Raw genomic sequence first — 21,732 nt, forward strand, 5'->3', positions numbered from 1 at the left:
ATTTTTAAACAACTCTCATTTCCCCAGATATGTCTACACAAGCTTTGAGAAAGAGATGGAAGCTTTCTCTGTTAGAGGGGAATAGTCTTCCCTTCATTTTAGTTAAAAATGGGGAGTCTCTAACAACTTCCTCCACACATGCATGCTCTCTGTCTTTATCAGTTTGTGAGGTGAAGATAAGCCAGGGTGGGCAAACTATGGCCCATGGGCTGTATCTGGCCTGTCAGGGCTATGGATCTGGCCCATGGGATTGCCAGCCCCGTGGCTGCGCCGGAAGCTGCTGGCACTGCGGCCCCTGGGGGAGGGGGGCAGAGGGCTCAACGCGCTGCCCTTGCCTGCAGACACTCCCAACCAATGGGAGCTGCAGGGGGCAATGGGGAATTGCAGCCAATGGGAACTTTGGGGGAGGTACCCACAGGTGAGGGTAGTGTGTGGAGCCTACTGCTCCCCCCTTCCACTAGGGGTCGCAGGGACGTGGTGCCAAAGGGGAGCAGCACAGGGCCAGGGCAGGTATGGAGCCTACCTTAGCCCTGCTGCACGCCGCTGCCACCCAGAGCCCACACCCCCTGCCCTGAGCCCCCTGCCGCACCCCAGCCCCCTGCCTTGAGCCCCCTCCCGCACTCCACACCTCATCCTGCACCCCAACCCCCTGCCCTGAGCCCCCAGTTCCCTGACCCAGCCCTACATTCATGGCCCTGCATGCAATTTCCCCATCCAGATGTGGCCCTTGGGCCAAAAAGTTTGCCCACCCCGAGATAAGCCACCACCACTGGTGCAGTGCAGTGCATAAGTGTGGAAGTTCAGGTTCTAGGCCCAGTCAGGCCTTGAGAGAGAGAAGCCCAAATCATAGTCTTTTGTACTTTTTATGGGGGCTAGACACCCCCACAGTAGTTGCTTTGCAAATAGTTTTCTGGGTCTTCATGCTCCTCTCTAAAGATTTCCTGAGAAAGGAGGCTCATTGGATGCCGTAGCCTTGGCCACACAGAGGAGATCTAATCATGTTGGTGAGGAATCCTCCTCCCATTCTCAGGATTGAGGTGCAGGCAGCCCACGCATTGACAGTGAGCTTTGTGTGGGCACAAGAAGTTACAGAATCAGGGGCTGAACAGTAAAGTGTGTTGCAGTCAGGCAGGGCATGCAGGGAAGATAATGGGAAGGATAATGGCTGTCTGCTGTTTTGGTAGAGTGTGCTGCCTCTTGGGCAGCCTTTGCATGCATAGAAGGTAAAAATCCACACCCCTGAGTTATGCAGCTGTATTGAGCGAAATCCCAGTGTGCCAAGAATACAATAACAGAACCTCAGAATGATGGCAAACTGGAGTTTTAGCTGTTTTCTACTTCAAAATAGCTTAAAATTCTATAATGAGGATTGTATTGACCTAATTTAGACCCTGATTCTGCATACATTGAACTCAATGGCAATACTGACCGGAACAATTTTCTTCTTCAGTTGTTTCCTCTTCCAGAGGTCATCCTGTTCTAAAATTTTTTGGATATTTTTCTTGCAAACCTGTGCTGTTAAGTGAAATGAAAAATGTACAAATTATTTTAGGACAACATATAAATGGGCATTTATTCATTCTTTGGTGGTGGTACTACTTAGGAGGACTAGCCTTTGAAGACTCATGTACTGTCAGAATTGTCTAATGTTTTTCACCCTAGGAGTTTTGCTTGTTTTAGAAAGTATTTAAAACACTGATGTGATGAAAATACTGCACATTTTTAACAAAATACAAGGTAACATAGTATTCAAATCAGGGGCAGAATATTTGTAACATCCTTTTAATTTGAGCAATTCTGATTATGTAATTGACAAGCCTACCCAGCATAATTCTGCAACCAGCTGTATATAAAATTAGACTTTCAGTAAAGCATTCCACGCCAGACAAAAAACACTACTAAAATAAGAATTGGAATATATCTGCATGTGCACCAGATTTTGCCTAAGACTTGAACAAACCAAACTTAAATTTCTAATCTAGACAAAGTTGTTTTGGGAATTGGTTAACCAAACAGTAATAGAAGAATTTTCCAAAAGTGAATTGCACCAACAGCATTCCCTTATTTCAGAAACTGCTTTCTTGTTTGCCTCATGTTTTGGCAAAAAATCTCCTTACTGTAGACTAAATATACAGACTTTGAAATGCAAAAGGACAGTATTGGAGGAATTTTGGAGGTGAGGTAAAATCAGAGTTAAAATGGAAATAGTCAGAAGAGCCTTGACCATAGCATCACTACTATGATGACATAATATGTATCTTTACCTTCAAATATATATTTTAAAAAATTAAGCACTTATTCACACAGCTCGCAAGAGTTGAAGATTCTGTAATTCCTGTGCTACAATTGATATTACTAACACCTTGTGTAGTGCAGCCTCAGTTTAACAGTGTTGTAATTAACTGTTGCATGAGGAATACAGACTTCTGAATGCTGTTTTCTGTAGGTTTTTAAAACAATCTTTTAGTTACCTTTGGAAAGGAAATTACACATTTTGCTCAACCAGGTTTTGAAAAGACCAATATTAAAACAAATGGAAAATTATTCTGGGGGCTAATGCTAATAGGGTCCAAAGTTATTGTCATCAAGATGTTACTTCTGCAAGGAGGCTTAGTTGCCAATTTAATAAAAAATTAAAGATGTCCTTGATTGTTTTAATTACATTACTGATTCTAGTAATGAGAAATTCATGATCTACTTACAGCCCTGTCTGTTCACCCACCATTATTAAAAATATATTCTATATATTTAAAGTTTAGAAGTACTCTGAGTAATTGAAATTTTAGTTTCTTTAGCCACAGAATGTGAACATGGCATCAGCAGTGCAAGCTTTCCATGCTTTCTTGCTAATATGCTGGAACCATGATGCAATGGAAGTGCTTCATAATGAGACAGTAGTAAACACTCCACGTTTTTTCAGTATTTGGAATGACATCACTTGTGATGGTGACTTGTGTGTTTTAGATACCTATTCTCCAGGTATTGAACTCTGGACTCTAATCACTGACACATTTTGTGTAGGCTCAGTTTCATGTAAAGTCCTACTATGTTAATGCATTAGTGAAAGCCACCTGTAACTTTGTGTAAGGTAATATAAAAACAAGAACTATAATATACACTTGTAAACTCTTCTCACTTGTGAAAATATATCGATATCATTTAAGTGATTACTTCACACATTTTCTTAACACTCTGGAGAAATCTGAAGTTTACCATATACCTATTGAGTGGACAGAGCTTGAAAAATTTATCAGATATAGAAAGCTAACCCTACTAATTGTTGGCCAGTATGAAAGGGCAGCACCTGGTGAGAAGCTCCGTACCCCAACTGCCAGGATGCCTACTAGGGTGTTCTCTCTGGACTGTGCTTGGATGCTCATATCTTTCTGTATTAGCCTTTGGTTTGTGGGTGACCAACTGTCTAATCACACAAACCCAAATACCCCTTCCCCCATGCCCCGCCCCTTCCCTAAGGCCCCACCCCACTCTATCCCCCCTCCCTCCATCGCTTGCTCTCCCTCACTCTCACTGGGCTGGGGTAGGCAGTTAGAGTGGGGCATGGGATCTGGGCTGGGGCTGAGGGGTTTGAAGTGTGGGAGGGGGTTCTGGACTGAGCCTGGGGCAGGGTGTGGGGTGCAGGAGGGAGTGCAGGGTGCAAGCTCTGGGAGGGCGTTTCGGTGAAGGAGCGGGCTCCAGGCTGGGGTAGGGGGTGGATGCAGGAGGGGGTATGGAGTGCAGGCTCTGGCCCGGAGGCGCTTACCTCGGGCGGCTCCCGGTTGGTGGTGCAGCGGGGCTAAGGCACGCTCCCTGCCTGTCCCTGTCCTCTGCTACTCCCAGAAGTGGCTGGCATGTCTCTGTGTCACCTGGGGGTAGCTGGGTGCTCTTCCTGTGCCCACAAGCACCACCCCCACAGCTCCCATTGGCTGCAGTTTCCTGCCAATGGGAGCTGCAGAGTTGGTGCTCGGGGCAGGGGCAGCGCATGGAGAACTGTCCAGGAGCTGCAGGGATGTGCCAGCCACTTTTGGAAGCGGTGTGAAGCTAGGGCAGGCAGGGAGTCTGCTTTAGCCCCACTGCACCGCCAGACTTTCAGTGCCTAAAATCTCCCAGTTTGGCTTCAGTAGCTTCCGGGAGATAGGGCGTAATTCCAGGAGACTCCCGGCGAAACCAGGAGGGTTGGCAACCCTGGCGATTAGCTTGAACCACCAAGGCCCTTCTGACTGATGGAAGGGAGAAGGAGCACATGCCCTCTTCTCTCCCTTATCTATGAGTTTACTAATTGTCACTGGAGAAATCCTGCTACTCAATTCCTTCTTCTTTCTGGTTCCTGCCTCTCTCTCCCCCCTCCCCCCAAAACAAACAAACAAACAAACAAAAACCCAAAACAACCTCCTGGCTTCTACAAGGTGTCTCTCCCCTACCTTCCCTTCACAGAGAATAGCTTCAATATCTGTATCTACTGCTGCTCTTCAGAGCTCTCCTTAATAGCCAGAGAATGAAACTGACATCTTTGTCAGTTTCACTCTTCCAAGAGAATTTTACACAGCAGCAGAAAAACATATGCTATTCCCTTTAACTTAATTTTGCTGTTGCATGTGAAAGCTATGGATAGCAGAGGTACTGAAGCTCTCTCTACTCACTCAGGACTATATCATTGAATTGATTCACGTTAGTAAGATCTTTTCAAGGGCTAGAAACTTGTTCCTTTTTTAAACAAGTTTAAATTGGTGAATTTTTCAAGCTGTGTACATAGCAACACATTTTATTCACTGTAGGCCTAGACGTGAAAGGTTGTAAACCCTGTCTGTTCTGTACCAACTCTTTTTTATTCATCTTGAGGGCTAAAGGTTATTCCACTGAATGCTAGGTTTTGCTTTGATTTTGATCAAAAACAAACTTAGCCTATATGGACATATGAGCCTCCAGCTCATTTGGAACAAGTCTGGGTCCAATAGTTCTTTCCTGCCATCCTTCCCCAAAACTGTCTTTATGTACCCACATTTGGAGGAGTCCCTTTGTTCAGATCTCTCCTTTCCTGGGACCCTGGGAAGTGATTGCTTGGCAGGGTGCATTTGGCTTTTGGTTAGGAAAGTACACAACTGAAATACCTAGGTGGAGAAGGGAATCTCCTCATTCTCCCACCGCAAAAGTCGTAGATGTTAGTATTTCAGCCACTTTAAACTGTCTTGTGTGTGGCAGTAGATTTTTGATTCTCAAAGCTTAATGGTGAAAGGGACAGCGAAAGGAGAGGCATGCTAAAAAATATTGAACAGTAGAAAAGTTTGTCTATTTTGTGTGATGTAAGTATAGCTTAGATCTCATAAATGTGAGAAGTCTTCTGTTTGCTACCTGGTTTACTCCACCACCTCAGGCCTTGTATCAGATACATTTTACCTTTACTTTTGGTGGGAAGAGCTGGATGCCCTTGGGCCAGTTAAAGGGACATTGTCTCTACTTTAATCTTTTGTTAATTGGCTAACTTAAAAAAAAAAAAAAAAAAAAAAAAAAAGCTAAACTTTCATATTGCTCCATTTTAAATAGTAGGAACTGAACTTTAAAAAATAGCTGCTTTTTCTGCTCCTGCTTAGAGATATATTTGATGTGAGCTCAAGAGTAACACCACCAAATATGCTTGGACTCACTGCCCCTGGTGTACATGCCTGCTTATTTCCATAGTTCTCCCAGACTCTGAAAATAATCTTGGTTCTGAATTCTAAAATCACATGTAACTCCTTCCTCTAGACTCCGAGGTCTCTCTTTATCTGTTATCATGGTAGGATAGTGGTATTAGCTTTTAGTGCTAACATCACAGCACTACCATGTTTCCTGCTTGCTCCCATGTATGGAAGGTATAGTACTCCTAGGCCCAGTGGCTCTCGTTTCTTGCTCCTCCCTGCTCCAACACGAGTGGGGTATAGATAATGTTTTTGTTCCTCATATATCTAGCTCTTGCACCATCCACATGCAGACCTATTTCCTGCTCATTCTGGCTCCTGCACTTGGGGTGCACCTTCCCTCCCCAAATTATCGCTCTCTAACCAGCTCTTGCTAAATGAAACCCATTTTTAAAACTGGACAGAAAACACCTCCAGAAGGGATTGGAACCCTGTTGATTCAGGGATAGTGGCTGAGTCTGGCATTCTGACTTAGTGGTACCCCATTTACTTAAGAATATAGGCTCATGGTAGGGTATCTGCATGGTAATAGTTACCGATGCATTAATGTATGAGACTTTATGTGCACGTTATCTGCTTGAGTAAGGCTGATGAGCACATGGGTTTTTTTGGTTTTTTTAACACCAGTTTCATCTGTAAAGACCAGATATTTGAATAACAAGCTAGATTACTTTTTAGATAGTTTAATAATAGTTGTGAATATAATTGCTATGATGGTGCTGAAACTAAGACTATATGCCTCCCTTCTGTGCTGGTAGGAGGTGTGTGCACTTTTCAAATTGTAAGTGGTCTCTTGTAAGTGTATATATAGATAGTGAGTGCATTTTAGAGTGTTCTTTATTATGGGTAGGTAGCATGCTGACTCTTCAGCTCATCAGCTACCAGCCAAGTTGAACCAACAGACATGGGAACTGGCAAGTTAAAAATAGACTGGAGAACCCTCTGCATGCTTATCAACTGTGTTTGAAGTTAGAAATTTTCCTTGTGTTCGTCCCATTAATAGATATTGCTTTTAGCTGATTCTGGTAACTTGGTAACTTGATTCATAAACATCTAATACATTACTATTTCATCTGTGCAGGAGAGCTAGTTGGCTTATTGCAAAACTTTATTCTGAATTTATTTCTGATTTTAGATATTGGAAAAGTAACTCCTGTGGGCATATTGTATTTTCTCTGAGCTCGTTATCTACAAACAGTTCTTTGTGAAATGTTTGGCATAAAGAATTAGCTTAATCTCTTGCATCAGTCCATCCTAAAAGGCAAGACTTTCATGTTTAATAATAGCACTATTAGAAAAGAAGTCTTCCACTACTGCTTTGTTATTGCTTAATTGGGGAAAGGAAACATGAACTGAAGTTTGCATTTCAACAGGCAGTCCCTAGAAGCACGAAAATCAGAGTTAGTGTGGTGATTGTCAGTTCACTCCACTTTGAATAGATGATGTTTTGAGGCTATCTTTTTTTTTCTCCCCCCCCTACCCCCACTCCAGATTGCTGCTGCAAGAATGTCTTTTCCACCTCACTTGAATCGCCCTCCTATGGGAATCCCAACACTTCCACCTGGGATTCCACCTCCACAATTTCCTGGTTTTCCTCCACCTGTACCTCCTGGTAAGTGATGTTAGCAAGTAGAACAACTACGGAACTAAGTAATTTTTCCTGTACTAAATTTTAAACGTTTTGTATTCACTCTTGCACTTACGCAATTGCATACATGTATTTTAAGGTTGAAGACCCTATTTATCCATAGAGATGTACAATATGAGTAAGCTTCCCGCTGGTATGCCCAATGTTTCTCTGAACAGAAATTAAAGCTTCTAGAGTGAGAATAGCTCAGTTTCTGTGTCTAATTATTCCTCATCCTCTCCACTGAGATTGGCTCCTAACGTCATTTGTTTGTGGTGATGGGTTTTATGACACCTACCTACTTGGCAATGGACTGCAGCTTTCAACATTTTTCAAATAGGCTACTGTAACAGCATTTGGGGATGGTAACCCAAACACCATGGAAGGCACTTGGATATCCTGGGAATGTGTGCTAGGAAAATATAGCAGCAACTTTTGGTAGCTGCTAGCCTGTTTTCAACTTGAACCCATAGGTGAAAGGCTACAGAGTCCATTAGCAGTCCCTTGGCCATGGTTTTAATTTGCACACTGAGGACCCTTCCTTGTTGTTTATATTACAATACAGGCAGTCCTCAAACTTACAACGCAATTTTCAGGAACCAATTGTGTCGTAAGTCGAAACGCCATAACTCAGAACCACAATACACTCCATTGCGGGACCGAGCGTCGTAAAGTCAAAACCAATTGTTGTAAATCGAATCAGGGTGTCAATTCAGAAATGTCGTAAGTGCCGTTCGTCGTAAGTTAAACGTCGTAAAGTTGAGGACTGCCTGTAAAACTGAGAGGCCCCAGTCAAGATGGGGCTCTTTTATGCTAAGCACTGTGTGAAGACATGGCTTATAGTTTAAGGAGTTTACAATCTAGTCCAATTTACAAATACAGGTTTTATTTTAATCCTTCTGTCAAATCTAAATATTTCCTATCAAGGTTGACAACTTTTGGGACCATGAGATCCCCTAACATAGAAGAAGTTGTTGTTCTCTGTATTGAAGCTTGGGAGCCCTGAGTTTATTTCTGTCTCTAACTTTCTAAGCAAGCAAAATGTTCTGGAGGCATGGGGAGTGTTCTGAGATTTCATAAGGAACAAGGTGGATCCCTGGGATTGAAGATATTACTTCTGCACATTTTGGTTTGGAATAACTTTCTAAGAACATATATAATTGCCTAAAATAAAAAAGAACTCTGTGGACCATGTTTCTCCTCCAAGAGATACAACTTAAATATCCTGTTCTATATTTTAACAGGATGTCAGCAGGCCATATGGATAACTATCCCAATACTGCTTCATATGGGAATGTGTGTGCCCTTTCTGGCATTGTTACATGGTGAAGACACACCTATTAGTACCTCATGATGCCTAATTTTTAGACCTGTTTTTGTGTGTGTGTGTGGGGGGGGGGGGGGGCGGAACTTGCTTTGACTGGACTCTCATAAGCACATTTAATGCAAAAAGCAAGTTAAAATCCTCTGCTAAACCTGTCTGTTGTAACATTAAAATTTCTCTCTCATTCCTTTCCTTCTGATTTTCTATTGTTGTTTCCTTATACTTCCCGGTCTCCCTTCTTCCATTTTTAAATCTCTCCCTCTGTTTCCATTCTGCTCCCCTTCCAGTGTCTCTTCTTCCTCAGCGCAATGATTAAGCACTAGGAGCAATCATTCTAGTTTCTCTTATATTGATCGCTCATTCTTTCTTCGCATTCCCAGTGCATAGGCTAGCCTCAGTCTAAAGACAGAAGCTTTACTTTTTCAGGCTAACAGCACATTCTTCTTTCTGCACTGTAGCTGGGAGCAGGGAGTAGTTGGAGGCTGGTGGAGCGGGAGAGAAGGGTGAGAGCAGCTGTTGTATTATGTTGCAGTTAAGTAAACTGCTGCAAAATGCTGCACAGCATATGGGCTACAGAAAATGCCTTGCTGACCCTGTGTGTGGCTGTATGGGTTATCCACTGGTGTCTTGTAGAGTAAAATATTTTCAGAAGCCATGTGGCTGAACTATTTCATGTATGGCTATAAATGTTAACACAGTTTTGTGTCCTAGTGGGTAATTCTGGAATGGTTTGTAGAATATAAAAACATTCATCTCCTCTCCCCCACCACACACACACACACCCACCAATCCCTTCTTGCATTACATTATTTAAAACTTAAATAGAAGTTTTTGAGATCAACAGGCTATTATCTTTTTTTCTGCTAAAGCTGCACTTCTTTGATTAAATAAACATGTTCTGCCACTGAAAACTTTGTAGTGAAATTTAAAACTGTAACCCTGTTTGCCATTACTATGTCCTGAGTGTGTATACATGTTTCCGTTCTATTGCAAGACTTTCTAAAGCCTATTTTTTTCTGTAGTATTACCTGAGTACCATCTCTCTTCTTTCCCAATGGCATTTTAAAGAATCTATTCTAAAGTGTTTGATGTATATGCTGATACATGTAAGCTTCTGTTATTTGAAGGTTTCCTTGTTACCACATAAGAGGAAGAAGAACTTTCCTCTTGCAAAGTCTGACCTTATACAAAACAAATTAATTGTTTCAGTACTAGCAATCCATATGGGGTGTAAACAGGAAGAGAGAAGGACTTTGAAAATATCATAGTCTTTCTTGCAACTGGAAAGCATGATCTGCATCGCTAATGTACTAGTCTGTGGGGATAACACCTATTTCCCTAAAGAGGGGGCACTGGTTTCTCACTTCTCTACTCTTCTGTGACTAATACTACAGGCAAATAGTGACACTTGTAGTTAAGATTGCCATATACTTTTCTGTTACAAGATCTTGTTTTCAGTTGTTTTGCCAGACTTTAACTGTTTGGGCTGAAATTTCCTATGCCAAGTATCTACCTCTGGGTGAATTTTTTTTTTTTTTTTTTTTTTGGAGAGTTTCAGCTAAAACAGTTTGGTGGTTTCTGGAAACAAGGTTGGGGGGGAAAAGGTTATTTTGTATATTTAAAAAAAAATCTTACAACTGATTCAATGACAAGCGCTAGCACCTTCATACTTTACAATGGGACACGGGGTGAAATTTTGGCAAGGGTGCGTGTGTGTCTCGTCATGGTGTCAGAAATGTGAATTTTTGCCCTACCTATGAAAATTCACCTAAATATGACCTAGTTATAAGCATCTGAAAAATTACAGTTCCTGTATGCTCAGTAAAAAGAAAAGAAGTACTTGTGGCACCTTAGAGACTAACCAATTTATTTGAGCATAAGCTTTCGAAAGCTTATGCTCAAATTGGTTAGTCTCTAAGGTGCCACAAGTACTCCTTTTCTTTTTGCGAATACAGACTAACACGGCTGTTACTCTGAAACCTGTCTGTATGCTCAGTATAGATTTCTTAGTTTAGCAGCTAAATTGTCTTGATTGTCAACGTTGGGTATACTCCATACACAGACAGCTCCTTTGAGTTGACCAGACTGCTACTCCTGAGGGAATTTTGTGCAAGTGCAGAATTAATGTCCCCTGCAGATTTTACTCTTTCCTTGCAGAGTAATTGATGCATGCGCCCATCCTGAGCAGCAGTCCCAAGTAGGCACGTCTGGTTTGGGCATGGGGAGCAGCCTGGGGAGATACAAATTGCCATCTCTTCCCCTGCATGTGCTGCTCCAGTGGCTGGGTCAGACCCATCCCTGGGAACCTCCCCCAGCTGCAGGAAGCTCAGCACTCCCACTTCCTGTCCCCATCGCTCCCCAGCTGTGGAGGGAGGGTTCACTGTGTGGGGAGCTGCCCCCTATACACCCAGACCCCCTGCCAAGCCCCACCCTCCCTGCACCTGGATCGCTCCACTAATCCCCTTGTACCCAGACCCCCACCCCACTGAGCCCCAACCAGCTGCACCTGGACCCCCACTCCTCCAGTACCTAGGCTTCCCCTTCTATTGCTGAGCCCCAACACCTTCACCTGGATCCCTACCTGCAGAGTCCCATTCCCACTGCACTCAGCACCCCCCAGCAAGCCCCATGCATTGAGATCCTCCAGACCCCCAACCAAGCTGCTGGCATCCAGATTGCCCCACACACAACCCTATCACCACACAGCTGGATCGGGCTGAGCCTGCTTGCCCCACACCTGGATTGGGTGGCAGGGCTGGGGGTGCGTGCAAGATTCTGTTCCTCTTGCTCGCTATTGCAGAGTGCCTGGAGCTGGGGAGAGAAAAGGCCTTAGGGTGTTGCTGGAGCAGGCCCAACCCTTGTGCTGTGTCAGGGTCAGGTCTGTGTCTAGGGGAGGGGGAGGCTTCAGGGTGATCCTCCACCTCCGTGCAGCCAGTGGCCTGCGCTCCCCACTGCCGTGCTGGATCTTCCACTTCCATTGCCCTTCTAATTTATTATCTTCAACAATTTCAGTTCTAGACCAGTGACTGTACATACCAGTGACTGTACGTGACTTGCTGAGTACTACTTAGCCATGCCACTCACTAAGGCCCCAATCTGGCAAAACACTAGTTTAACTGGGGAAACTCAGGTGCTGAACTTTATGCACACATTTAAGTGCTGTGCCAAATCACGGTCTAACTTTACTCCTAAGGATGTACTGCCCTTTTGATATGTTTACACAGCAAAGAAAAAACCTGTGGCTGGCTTGTGCCAGTCAATTAGGGCTTGCAGGGCTTTGGTTGTGGGGCTGTTTCATCACTGTGTAGACTTCCAGACTGGGGCTGGAACCCAGGCTCTAGGACCCTGCAGGGATGAAGGGTCCCAAAGCTCAGCTCCAGCCTGGGCCTGGAAGTCTGCACAGTAATGAAACAGCCCCACAGCCTGAACCCCATATGCCAGAGTCAGCTGGCATGGACCAGCCATGTGTGTGTGGTTTGTTTGTTTTTTGCTATGTAGACATACCCTTAAAGTCTTCTGTGCTTGATATACATGGAAATATTAGTATTACCATTTGCTCTGTGGCACCATATAGATGTGCTAATATGCCTAGCATGGAATCTTTGTCAAAACTCTTTCTGAATCTTTTTTGTTGTCTGTATTGTTGCAGACGTACTTACTGAGAGAGATTCTAAAATAAATTACCAAAATAAATGAAAGTGGTGTGATTATATTGTTTTTAACAAATAAAATAGGCAGAATTTTAAAATATTGTGCACATAATTTTTAATTTTGGGGGCACAGAATTCCCGCAGGAGTAGACTGCGCATGGTCCATCCCAGGGCTTCAAATGTTGAGAGACTTTTCATGCAATTGCTCTTTGTGGCTGCAGGGGGCCATTGTGGTGCCAGGCACTATATCTGAGAGCGAGCAGACTGTCTCTCTTGTCCTCTCTGTGCTCCCTCTGCTGATGCCCAGGCAGTTTGGAAGAGGAGGAAGCAGCCTGACCTAAATGCAGAGGAGTGAGGAATGGGAGTGGGGGTGGGGGAAGAGATGCAGGGCAGTTGGGGGAGGGAGGTTAGGAGCAGGATTTGGTGGGGGGTGGGGAGGAGCTGAGGGTGAGGGGCATGGAATGTGGGTGGAGGAAAATAGCAACAGATGAGGAAATGGAGCAGGAACTGGGAAGGGAAGATAGGGACAGGAGCAGTGGGGTACAAAAATGCAAGCAGGAAGAAGAGAGATATGAGGACAAGAGGAGGAGGGGAGTGTATCTGGGAAATGAGTGAGTGGGTAGGATGGGCAGAACTTGGATCTGTAACCACTAGAGAACAGTCCCCTACAGAATCTGAATTCTGAATCCTTTGTTCTGGAGTCTTAATGCTTCTTTGCTGTCTAGCGATTAGCACTCACTGGCCAAGTGTCTCCATCCTTCTTCTCTGTGGACCTGCCATCGGAGATAACAACCTTTTTACTGCTTACAGTTACTCCATTAGGTCAGGTAATAGTGGGGTGCTGCGGGTTTAAAGTTCCCAGTGACCCATTTTTGGGGTGGCGGGGAAGAAGGAGGAGAGAAACATCCATATAGTTTCACCTGATTAACTGTTTTTTGTGTTTTTCAGTTTTTGTTATTAAAAAACTGAAGGTTTCTTATGTAATGTACTACATTAAAAGAACATCAAGGTTGCAAACTCAAGCTCTCACAAATTAGGAAATGCCTGAATTAAAGTTGCCCATGCAACCCTAATTTGGCCCTCTTGTACATATGCATTATGATACCGTCTTTAATTATATGACCACATACTTTTTTTTCCCCCCACTGGACCCCCTGCCTCATTGAGTGCATAGGACTGATGTTGTGGGAATGAATCAAGTATGGAATGAGGCTGTTGTTTGTAAGGCCTCGTTTGTTGGAGAGGTTGGAAAGTGTAGTGAATGAGCCAGGGAACTTCATGAAGAGAGAATGGTCTTGTGGTTCAGGGGTATTGTGAACGTAAATTCATTAATGTTTTTAAAGAACTAAGATACGACAAAGAATATCAGAGATGTCCAGGAGGAAATTAATTCTGTTTTCAGTGCAAGATTTGGATGTTGTGCAGTATACATGGTGTTCCATGGTATGATCTGAATAAACAGAAACAATAGGAAAATGTTGACTAGCTATCCATACAGTGAGCACAGTCCATTCTATGCATTGTGAACTTCATATTTGCTCTGAATTTGTTCTCTGATTTGCAGGCATGTCTGCACAGTAGCATACCAGTGTTACTTACTACTTTTTCCTCGCATACAATGATACATGATTGGCTCAGATGTATTCTGTTTTTGTTATTCTGGAGTGTTTGTGGGTAACACTGATATTCTCTCTGTCTCCCTCAGGGACCCCCATGATTCCTGTACCAATGGGCATTATGGCTCCTGCTCCAACGGTAAGTAGTACTGGGAGTAGAGGCAAAGTAATGTGCACAAAACATGCTTTATTGATTGAAACTACTCTATATGTAATTTGCCCCCAATTCATTAACATTCACAACCATGAAAGGAAAAGCTTGGTGTTAAATGTTAGACTGATATATTAAACTCTGACTTGGGCAAGGTTTTAAAAGGACATATCTGGAATTGCTAACTGCAAGAAATTGAAACAGCTATTGTTTGAAAATAGAAAGTTCAACTTTTATTTATATCTCAAATGAAATAATTTAGAGATGGCCTCATGATAATACTCTGCACTGCCGTGCAAAACACCAGGGTTGGCTGGCTCATCTCTTGTTTACCAGATCAATAGGCCTGCGGGGTGCCATGAGGTATTCCGTAGCCCATATAGAAGCAGTGTTGGGTGATGCACTCACCAAAACTGACCAGAAGAGTCAGTGCTGACAAGCTACTGAGCAAGTTCTGACAAGTCCTTTTTGGCTACAATGCTGTGGGAGGGGAAAGATGCTCAGGACTTAGGGAAACCTTGAGGGAAAAACAGCTTTTAGTGGTTTTATCTATACACATGGATTCTTACTGGCAGGTAGGGTTGTTTTTTGACTATAAAATCTGGGTTCATTCTAGGTATTAAAACCATTTCCTAGCTGTTTTTCCATCTAAACTAATGGGACTGCTGTTACTAAAATCTTGCAAAAGTGGAATCTGCTGAAGAAATCAGTCCAAAACCTAATGTCTCTAAGAGAAATATACTCATGCTAAATTATGTATTTTATAGCAGTAAGATGCTAGAACAAATGCATTATTCAGTATCCTGGAAGAAATAAGGTTCTGCCCCTGGCCTTAAAGAATTGATGAGGAGGAAATAAGCACATGTACACAATGAATTTTCTTTTTTTAAATCCCTCTTTATAACATGACTGGAAGATGTGCACACACATGAATGCTCCATACCTAACTACATATTCTCCAGTTCCCAAACCATTTCTTCTTCACATTCAAGAAAAGAGGCTATCGTAGAGGAGGGGTGTGGATTGATAAAGTAAAACATTGGTTTCTGTGTAAAATCTGGAAGTATTAGGACATGGTACTTGATGCTATGAGTGTGTTTTTTGAGCCAGAATTAATCTTCTATTTACAGTTATAACTGTTAAGAATCTGTTTCCCATAAGATGTTAAGGTGTACCAATATAACAAAGGATGGCAGGCTCATTGTTCATTTTTGGAGCAGGTACTGAGTTAAAGATGACTCATAACATCTTATCCAAAAGTGATTTGTTTGCACAAATGTACCTCTTTCTGCCTTGCATTTCCAGCAATGATTTTAAAATAACAATTTCATACTTCTGAATCTAATAGGCAATATCTATTATATTCTGTGTAGAATCTTAAAACTACTGTCCTGCTGTATTGGCTTGCAATTACCATGCTATGCTGGAAACTTAGTAGTGAAACACCTTTTATATCTCCAACTCTTCCTTGTTTTACTACTCTAAACCATTTTCTGGTAAGTTATAAAATAGATACAGACATCTTGTTTTTCCTCCATAGGTCTTAGTTCCTACCACAGTGTCCATGGTTGGAAAGCACTTGGGAGCCAGAAAAGAGCACCCAGGCCTAAAGAATAAAGAAAATGATGAAAACAGCGGTCCCACTACCACTGTCTTTGTGGGCAACATTTCTGAGAAGGCATCAGATATGCTTATAAGACAGCTCCTAGCTGTAAGTGTAGTGGTTGGTTTGTTAGACTTCATCCTCAGCTGGTGTGTAATGTAAATATTCTGTCATCACTGTAAACGTGGTGGGATTAATTCACAAGCGGTGAAGTTGGGCACTGATGGTGCAGTAATGACATGTTCATTAGATTTGTGTTTAAAGCAAACAATCAGTTTGACCAGAATAGCTTTCTTTTAGCTAGTACCAAATAGGAATACAGAAGAGTTTTAGCAAAATTAACCCTTACTGTTTTGATTCTTTCTCAGAATGGTACATTTGCTTATGTATTGTGTGAGCAACCGTTAAATTTATTAAATGATAACATTCCTTTCTTAATTTTGCCTTCAAGAAGTGTGGCTTGGTTTTGAGTTGGAAGAGAGTGCAAGGAGCATCTGGAAAACTTCAAGGTAAGTGTTGCTTTTTGGCATCCTGATCAGATTGATTTATTTTGATTATCAGGCAGCTTTTAAAGTATATACTGACAAATTAATATAACTCTAATATTTTGCATTTAAATTGAGTTGCTTATGACAATTTTTCCTGTTAAATCTTTACAAAAAAGGAACAAGGTCAAAATCTTAAATTTTGTAATTCTTTCAGAATAATGCAGTGAAATGTTTTTGTAAATTTGCAGAGTAAATATTTTCCCTTTTATGATGCATATTTCTGGAATATTTTTTAAAAAGTTTGAGAACCTATTAGTTCTAAGCTCCCAATATGTAACTTACTTAATGATCTGTAAGGGAAAAGCTGCTAAATATTTACCTGAAGACATGGTTTTTTTTGCTTTTTCATCTTGATCATCAACCTCCAGCTTTCGGGTTTTGTGAGTACAAAGAACCAGAATCCACTCTACGAGCACTGAGACTACTCCACGACCTCCAGATTGGAGAGAAGAAGCTGCTAGTTAAAGTAGATGCCAAGACAAAAGCTCAGCTAGATGAATGGAAAGCAAAGAAAAGGGCTTCCAATGGGGTAGGTATGCGAGGTGTGACCTGCACTATGTAATGAGGGGCGGAGACAGGGTTATCTAGTAGTTAAATAGGTCTGGAAGCCAGGGCTCTTAGTTTCTATTCCTATCTCAGCTCTTAACTCACTCCATGACTTTGGCGAGACTGTGGCTCCTAAATCCCATTTGAAAGTTTGTGGGACTTGGGAGCCTAATTTACTTAAGCATTTTTGAGAATTTTACCCGTAGGGCTTGTCTGCACATAAATTTGCATATTTAACCAATGCAAACAACTGTTTGTCAGTTTAGCTTGCCTTTGTACATTTACAAATTTACATTTACAATTATAAGCTAGGTTTAAATTGATTTAAGGGTGTCTGCATGCAAAGTTGCACTAAATTTGTTCAAAATCACAGCTTTAAATTGATGCATCACTGTATATCAGCCAGGCCTGAACCTATGATTCTCAGTTTATATCCATTCTAAAGAGGAGTAATACATATTATACTGTACCTTACGTGTTCTGAAACTTAATGTTTAATTAGAGATTTGAGATGTTGTTTAAAAAGTGACATATAGAAATGTTTGTTACAAAATTTATGAGCCGACTGAGGGAGCTGAATTAAGTTTCTCTTGCAGCTGAATTAAGTTTCTCTTCACAATTGTTTAAAACTCATGCAAGACCAAGAAGTAGATTTATTTCTGTGCTGTTATAAGGCTGTGAACAGATCACAAGCAGATGTAACATTAAGCATGTGGGGTATTTTTTCCCCCCCCCATCTTTGAGTTGACGGAACACCTGTGGGGATCAAACCAGGGTCACTGTCCATCTAACTCATTCTCAATTTTCAAGTTTAATTATTTAATTGTCTTTCTGGGGTAGTTTGGTGTGCTGGATTTACTGGGCCAATTCATCACGGGTGTAACTTGCTTGAAACTAGTAGTTATACCAAAGATTAATGCAGCCCATTTTTTGCTAATGCTTCTCTTTAGCAAGGGTAATAGAGCGTGTTCATTCATTTAAAATACCTGCACTTTTTTTCTAATTGCCCCAAGCAAAGGCATGTACCAGTGGACGCTCGCTCCTTGAAGCAACAACTGTTCATAGTTCTAGCTGGCCAAAGTAGATTTTTCAATTTCATTTTATAGATAATGAACACAAAAAGGTTGGTAAACTTTTGCAGTCAGCGTTTTGTAGTAGCTCGGAAAGCTACACAGAATATGCAGGAAATATGAATACTTTTTGTCCAGTCAGACCCACGGCATAAATATGACCTCAGGTTTTTAACATAATTTGACTGTCTGCCTAGCATATAGGAGTCACAAGACTATTGCTCAGAACAACAAAGTGCTAACCATGTGAAATCCATATGGCACAAGTACTCTAGTTGCTAACCTAGATTAAGGGAGGAAAGTTTGACTCGAGCACTCACTCCTGTCAAAGCTTTCCTTTTCCCCTCTGGCAGCAGCTGTAATTTCTATGCTTTACGGCTGGGATTGTAAGTAACCTTAAGACTGTAGTGCAGCTGTAGGACATGAACAGGAAGGATTGTGCTTTCTGTGAATTTTTGTGGGGTTTTTTTTTGTAGGAAGGCAGAGATGGTCAGTTGTGACATTGTGAAGCTTTCTGATGAAAATAAATTTAATCACTAATATATAGTGAAAATTCCTAATTCTTTTTAGGATACATTCTTTTAGTAACCTGTTGATCGCCATGTAGAAAAGCTCTGCACCCTGATTTCGTATAGTTTTGACTGGCATCTTTCTAATGATCTAGACAAATTAGACCCTGGTATGTTCTCATTATTGGTGGTTGAAGGAAATGTGAGTTGCTGAGGAATATTGATGTAAGAAGTTATGAAATACTACCTCCACTGAAACACTAGTATGAGTTATAGTAAATGCATTACAAGTTTATCAAAGTGCTTGCAGTTCCTTTTTATTAACCCCTTCATGTCTTCCTTGGCATGCAAGGGCCACTGTCAGATCAGAAAGTTGCAGTGCTCTTCTCAGAACTCGTTTTCTTGATTTTTTTTTTTTTTGTATTAATATACATTGCAACACTTAATTTCTAATATGAGGGAGATAAACCAAGCAACACTTTAATCTAATTAGCTCCTCTTCATGATCACCTCTTCTCCCTGGACCTCTTCAGCTCCACTCCCTGTCACTGCTTTCTAGCTCTTCTCAGTCTGCTCCTCCTTGACCTGGCAGCCCCTTCAGCTCCAAGTGAACCCATCTTGCCCCCCTCATTCTTAGCTGCTGCTCCATCAGACCCTTCCCTCCCTCCCGCTATCCCTCTTTTACCTACCACCTATCGCTTGATGGGACACCCAGCTGGATTCTCAGGTGAGATTCCATTTTTTTACAAAATGGGGGGGAGGGGCCAGTAAATGGGCAAGATATTCTTTATCCAAAGTATTCATAAACTTCTGTATAACATTGGTGCAAGGAGATTTTTCCCAGAGTTTCCCTTAGTCCTGCTTCCCCACTGGGAGAAGAGAAAAAAGTGATGATAAATATATGATCAACAATAAGGAAACTTCTTGTATGGTATGGTATTTTCTTTCTAGAAAAGTTGCTTTAAAATAGCTCTTTCCCCATAGCTCACTGCTTTAAAGTTAATTAGAAAAGGAAAACATATTTTTATTGTATGATAGTCTCGTGGGCTTCCAAAAAAAAAAAGGGTTAGAGGCGAGCTACTGAAGTGGCCCACAGTTCCTGAGAGAGAGAAATCAGAAGCTATGGTAGATCAACATTAGGGCCACAGCTGTTTATACTCCATTTGCTCCCTCTGTCTCTTCCTTGACCTGTCAGTCTTATCACAATCCTACTGTTGCAGTCTACAGCCGTTCCACTTGTAAAACCCTGGAATGCGGTCCCTCTCTGGCACTGCTAGTGTGAGGAGGTCTGAGCAATAGGATGCAGTTGAGAGCTGCTCTTAAACTTTGGTAAACACAGTGGAGGCACTAGCAGGATTATAAAAAATGAACATTTGGGACAAAATTCTTCCTCTCACGTGAGTGGGATTTAGTGTGACAGTTTGCTGATTTCTCTAAATTTGCCGCTTTCCCTAGAACTCCAGACCAGAGTCTACAAATGATGATGACGAAGCACTGGATGAGGAAACAAAGAGAAGAGATCAGTTAATTAAAGGGGCCATTGAAGTATTAATACGAGAATATTCCAGCGAGCTCAATGCCCCTTCCCAGGAATCTGACTCTCACCCCAGGAAGAAGAAAAAGGAAAAGAAGGAGGACGTATGTGTTTTGATTTTGGACAAAACAGATTTTTCTTCAACTCACCTTTATATAATGGGCAAACCCTGTGCAAATACTTTAACCCAAAACTTCTGATGAGAAAACAAATCGACAAGCGTTGATGTCAGCAGCAGTTTCATGTATTAAATTGAAATCTAGTCAGTTTTAGATGCCATCCCCTCTGGATGGCTTAGGGGGTCTGAGCACCTAGACTTCCTGGAACTACAGGTTTGAATCCTGGCAGGTTTGACTCAGCCTTTCATCCCTCTGAGGTAGATACATTGAATTCAGTGCAGTTTATTGCGTGTCTATAGGTCTTTCAGATGAGACATTAAAAAACAAGGTCCTGCCTTTTCTGTGTTGACAGCTAAAGATCCCAGAACACTTTGTAAGCGTAGTGGTTTGCTCTGGTGTCCTTTGCCAAAAATTCCTCTTCTCCCCACTGTTCGATAGCATGCCATGAGTCAGCTGGTTGTTGCTACTTTACACCCCAGAGGTGGCTGCATTTCAGTGGTGGTATATGTGTATAGTTTTGAAACGCTTTGGGATCCTCCAGGGATGAAAGGCATGTTATAATTTTATTATTTTTACTATAATTTACTATTATAAAAATGTTTTAGTGTGGCTGTTTGACCAGCTGGCTTTCCTATGCTTTGTGACACAAGAAAAATCTAGTGTTTGGCAGAAGTGTTCTGATGCAAACCTCCTTCATGGGTGATCCTTTCAGTGTACTAAAATAAACTCTGGAGAAGAGGGGAAAACCAAGAATTTACAATTAGCAAACTAACACTTTCCTTTTGCAATTGAGTCTCTAACCATGTGAAAATGGGCTCTTGACACCTCTCAACCTCCACTCAATGTTGCAAGAAATCAGAATCTAGTTGGACTGAGATTTTTACCTGCTTAAATCTACTGTATAATTCCCATTCCAAGGCAGTAATGCAGCTTCAGCTGCTGATGGGGTGTGAAAGAGCAGTGCAAGAAGCAACTCCTCTCCCTCTGGGAGTATATCATCCCCACATCATTCTTAGTCTAAAATAACCGGAGGTATAGGAGTCCTGAGTTGAGAATTTAGATTTCCTTCCTCACCCTTTCTTTGGGGCAAAACTTTTTGGATGAGAATCTAAGAATGAAGTCATTGTCTAATGCTGTGGGCTGTATTTTATGCAAACAAAAAAGACTGTAAAATGTTTATTGTGCTGTGGCTATTTATGGTCATGGATAATGACAGATGACTATACTATCACATTGCCATGCCACCATAATCTTGCAAAAACTGAGTGCTAAGTGTACTTTTTGGAACTCTGCTGTTTCTGCATGATCTAGTTTTAGACCAGTCTGAGCTAGCAGAGCAGATTAATATGTTCTGCCAAAGACACAGCAGCTGTTGGGTTGAAATTGCACTTTGTCTTCTCTCCCTGATGGGTAGGAAAACGAGAATCTTGGAGGCTACCATCTTTGGCCTGTGGGGGTGCAGGTGGCAGCAGGGAGATGATCCTAGTTCATCACTCCTTTGACTTTTAAGGAGGGGGAAGAGAATCTGTGGGTGGCGGGAAAGGAAGATGGGGGCAGATGCCATATGAAAAAAAACTGCTTGTTCTGGGGCTTCTGTCCCCCTGAAGGGGATGGGAAGAAAACTGCTGCGGATAGCAGCTGAGTCCTTCACTAGTTCCACTGGATGAAGGAATGATGGATGATGTGGGGGAGATGAGGGTGTGTGGGAGGAGTGGCGAATGAGTGGAATCTGTTTTTGAATTTCAAGCATGGGGGAACCTCGC

At 42.0% G+C, this 21,732-nt stretch overlaps 1 protein-coding gene across 2 annotated transcripts in view; it reads left to right on the forward strand.

The window, feature by feature from the left end:
- Window positions 1–21,732, forward strand: part of RBM25 (RNA binding motif protein 25) — a 40,584-nt gene that overhangs the window by 1,046 nt on the left and 17,806 nt on the right. For both annotated transcript variants that reach the window (XM_037900333.2, XM_037900334.2), the window contains exons 2-7: window positions 7,164–7,284; window positions 13,979–14,028; window positions 15,581–15,751; window positions 16,095–16,152; window positions 16,560–16,720; window positions 19,772–19,954. In XM_037900333.2, the coding sequence (XP_037756261.1) occupies window positions 7,179–7,284; window positions 13,979–14,028; window positions 15,581–15,751; window positions 16,095–16,152; window positions 16,560–16,720; window positions 19,772–19,954 (729 nt within the window). In that variant the 5' untranslated portion in view covers window positions 7,164–7,178. The remainder of the gene's footprint in view (window positions 1–7,163; window positions 7,285–13,978; window positions 14,029–15,580; window positions 15,752–16,094; window positions 16,153–16,559; window positions 16,721–19,771; window positions 19,955–21,732) is intronic.

This window comes from Chelonia mydas, chromosome 6, assembly GCF_015237465.2.
Source record: "Chelonia mydas isolate rCheMyd1 chromosome 6, rCheMyd1.pri.v2, whole genome shotgun sequence".
Lineage (NCBI taxonomy): Eukaryota > Metazoa > Chordata > Testudines > Cheloniidae > Chelonia > Chelonia mydas.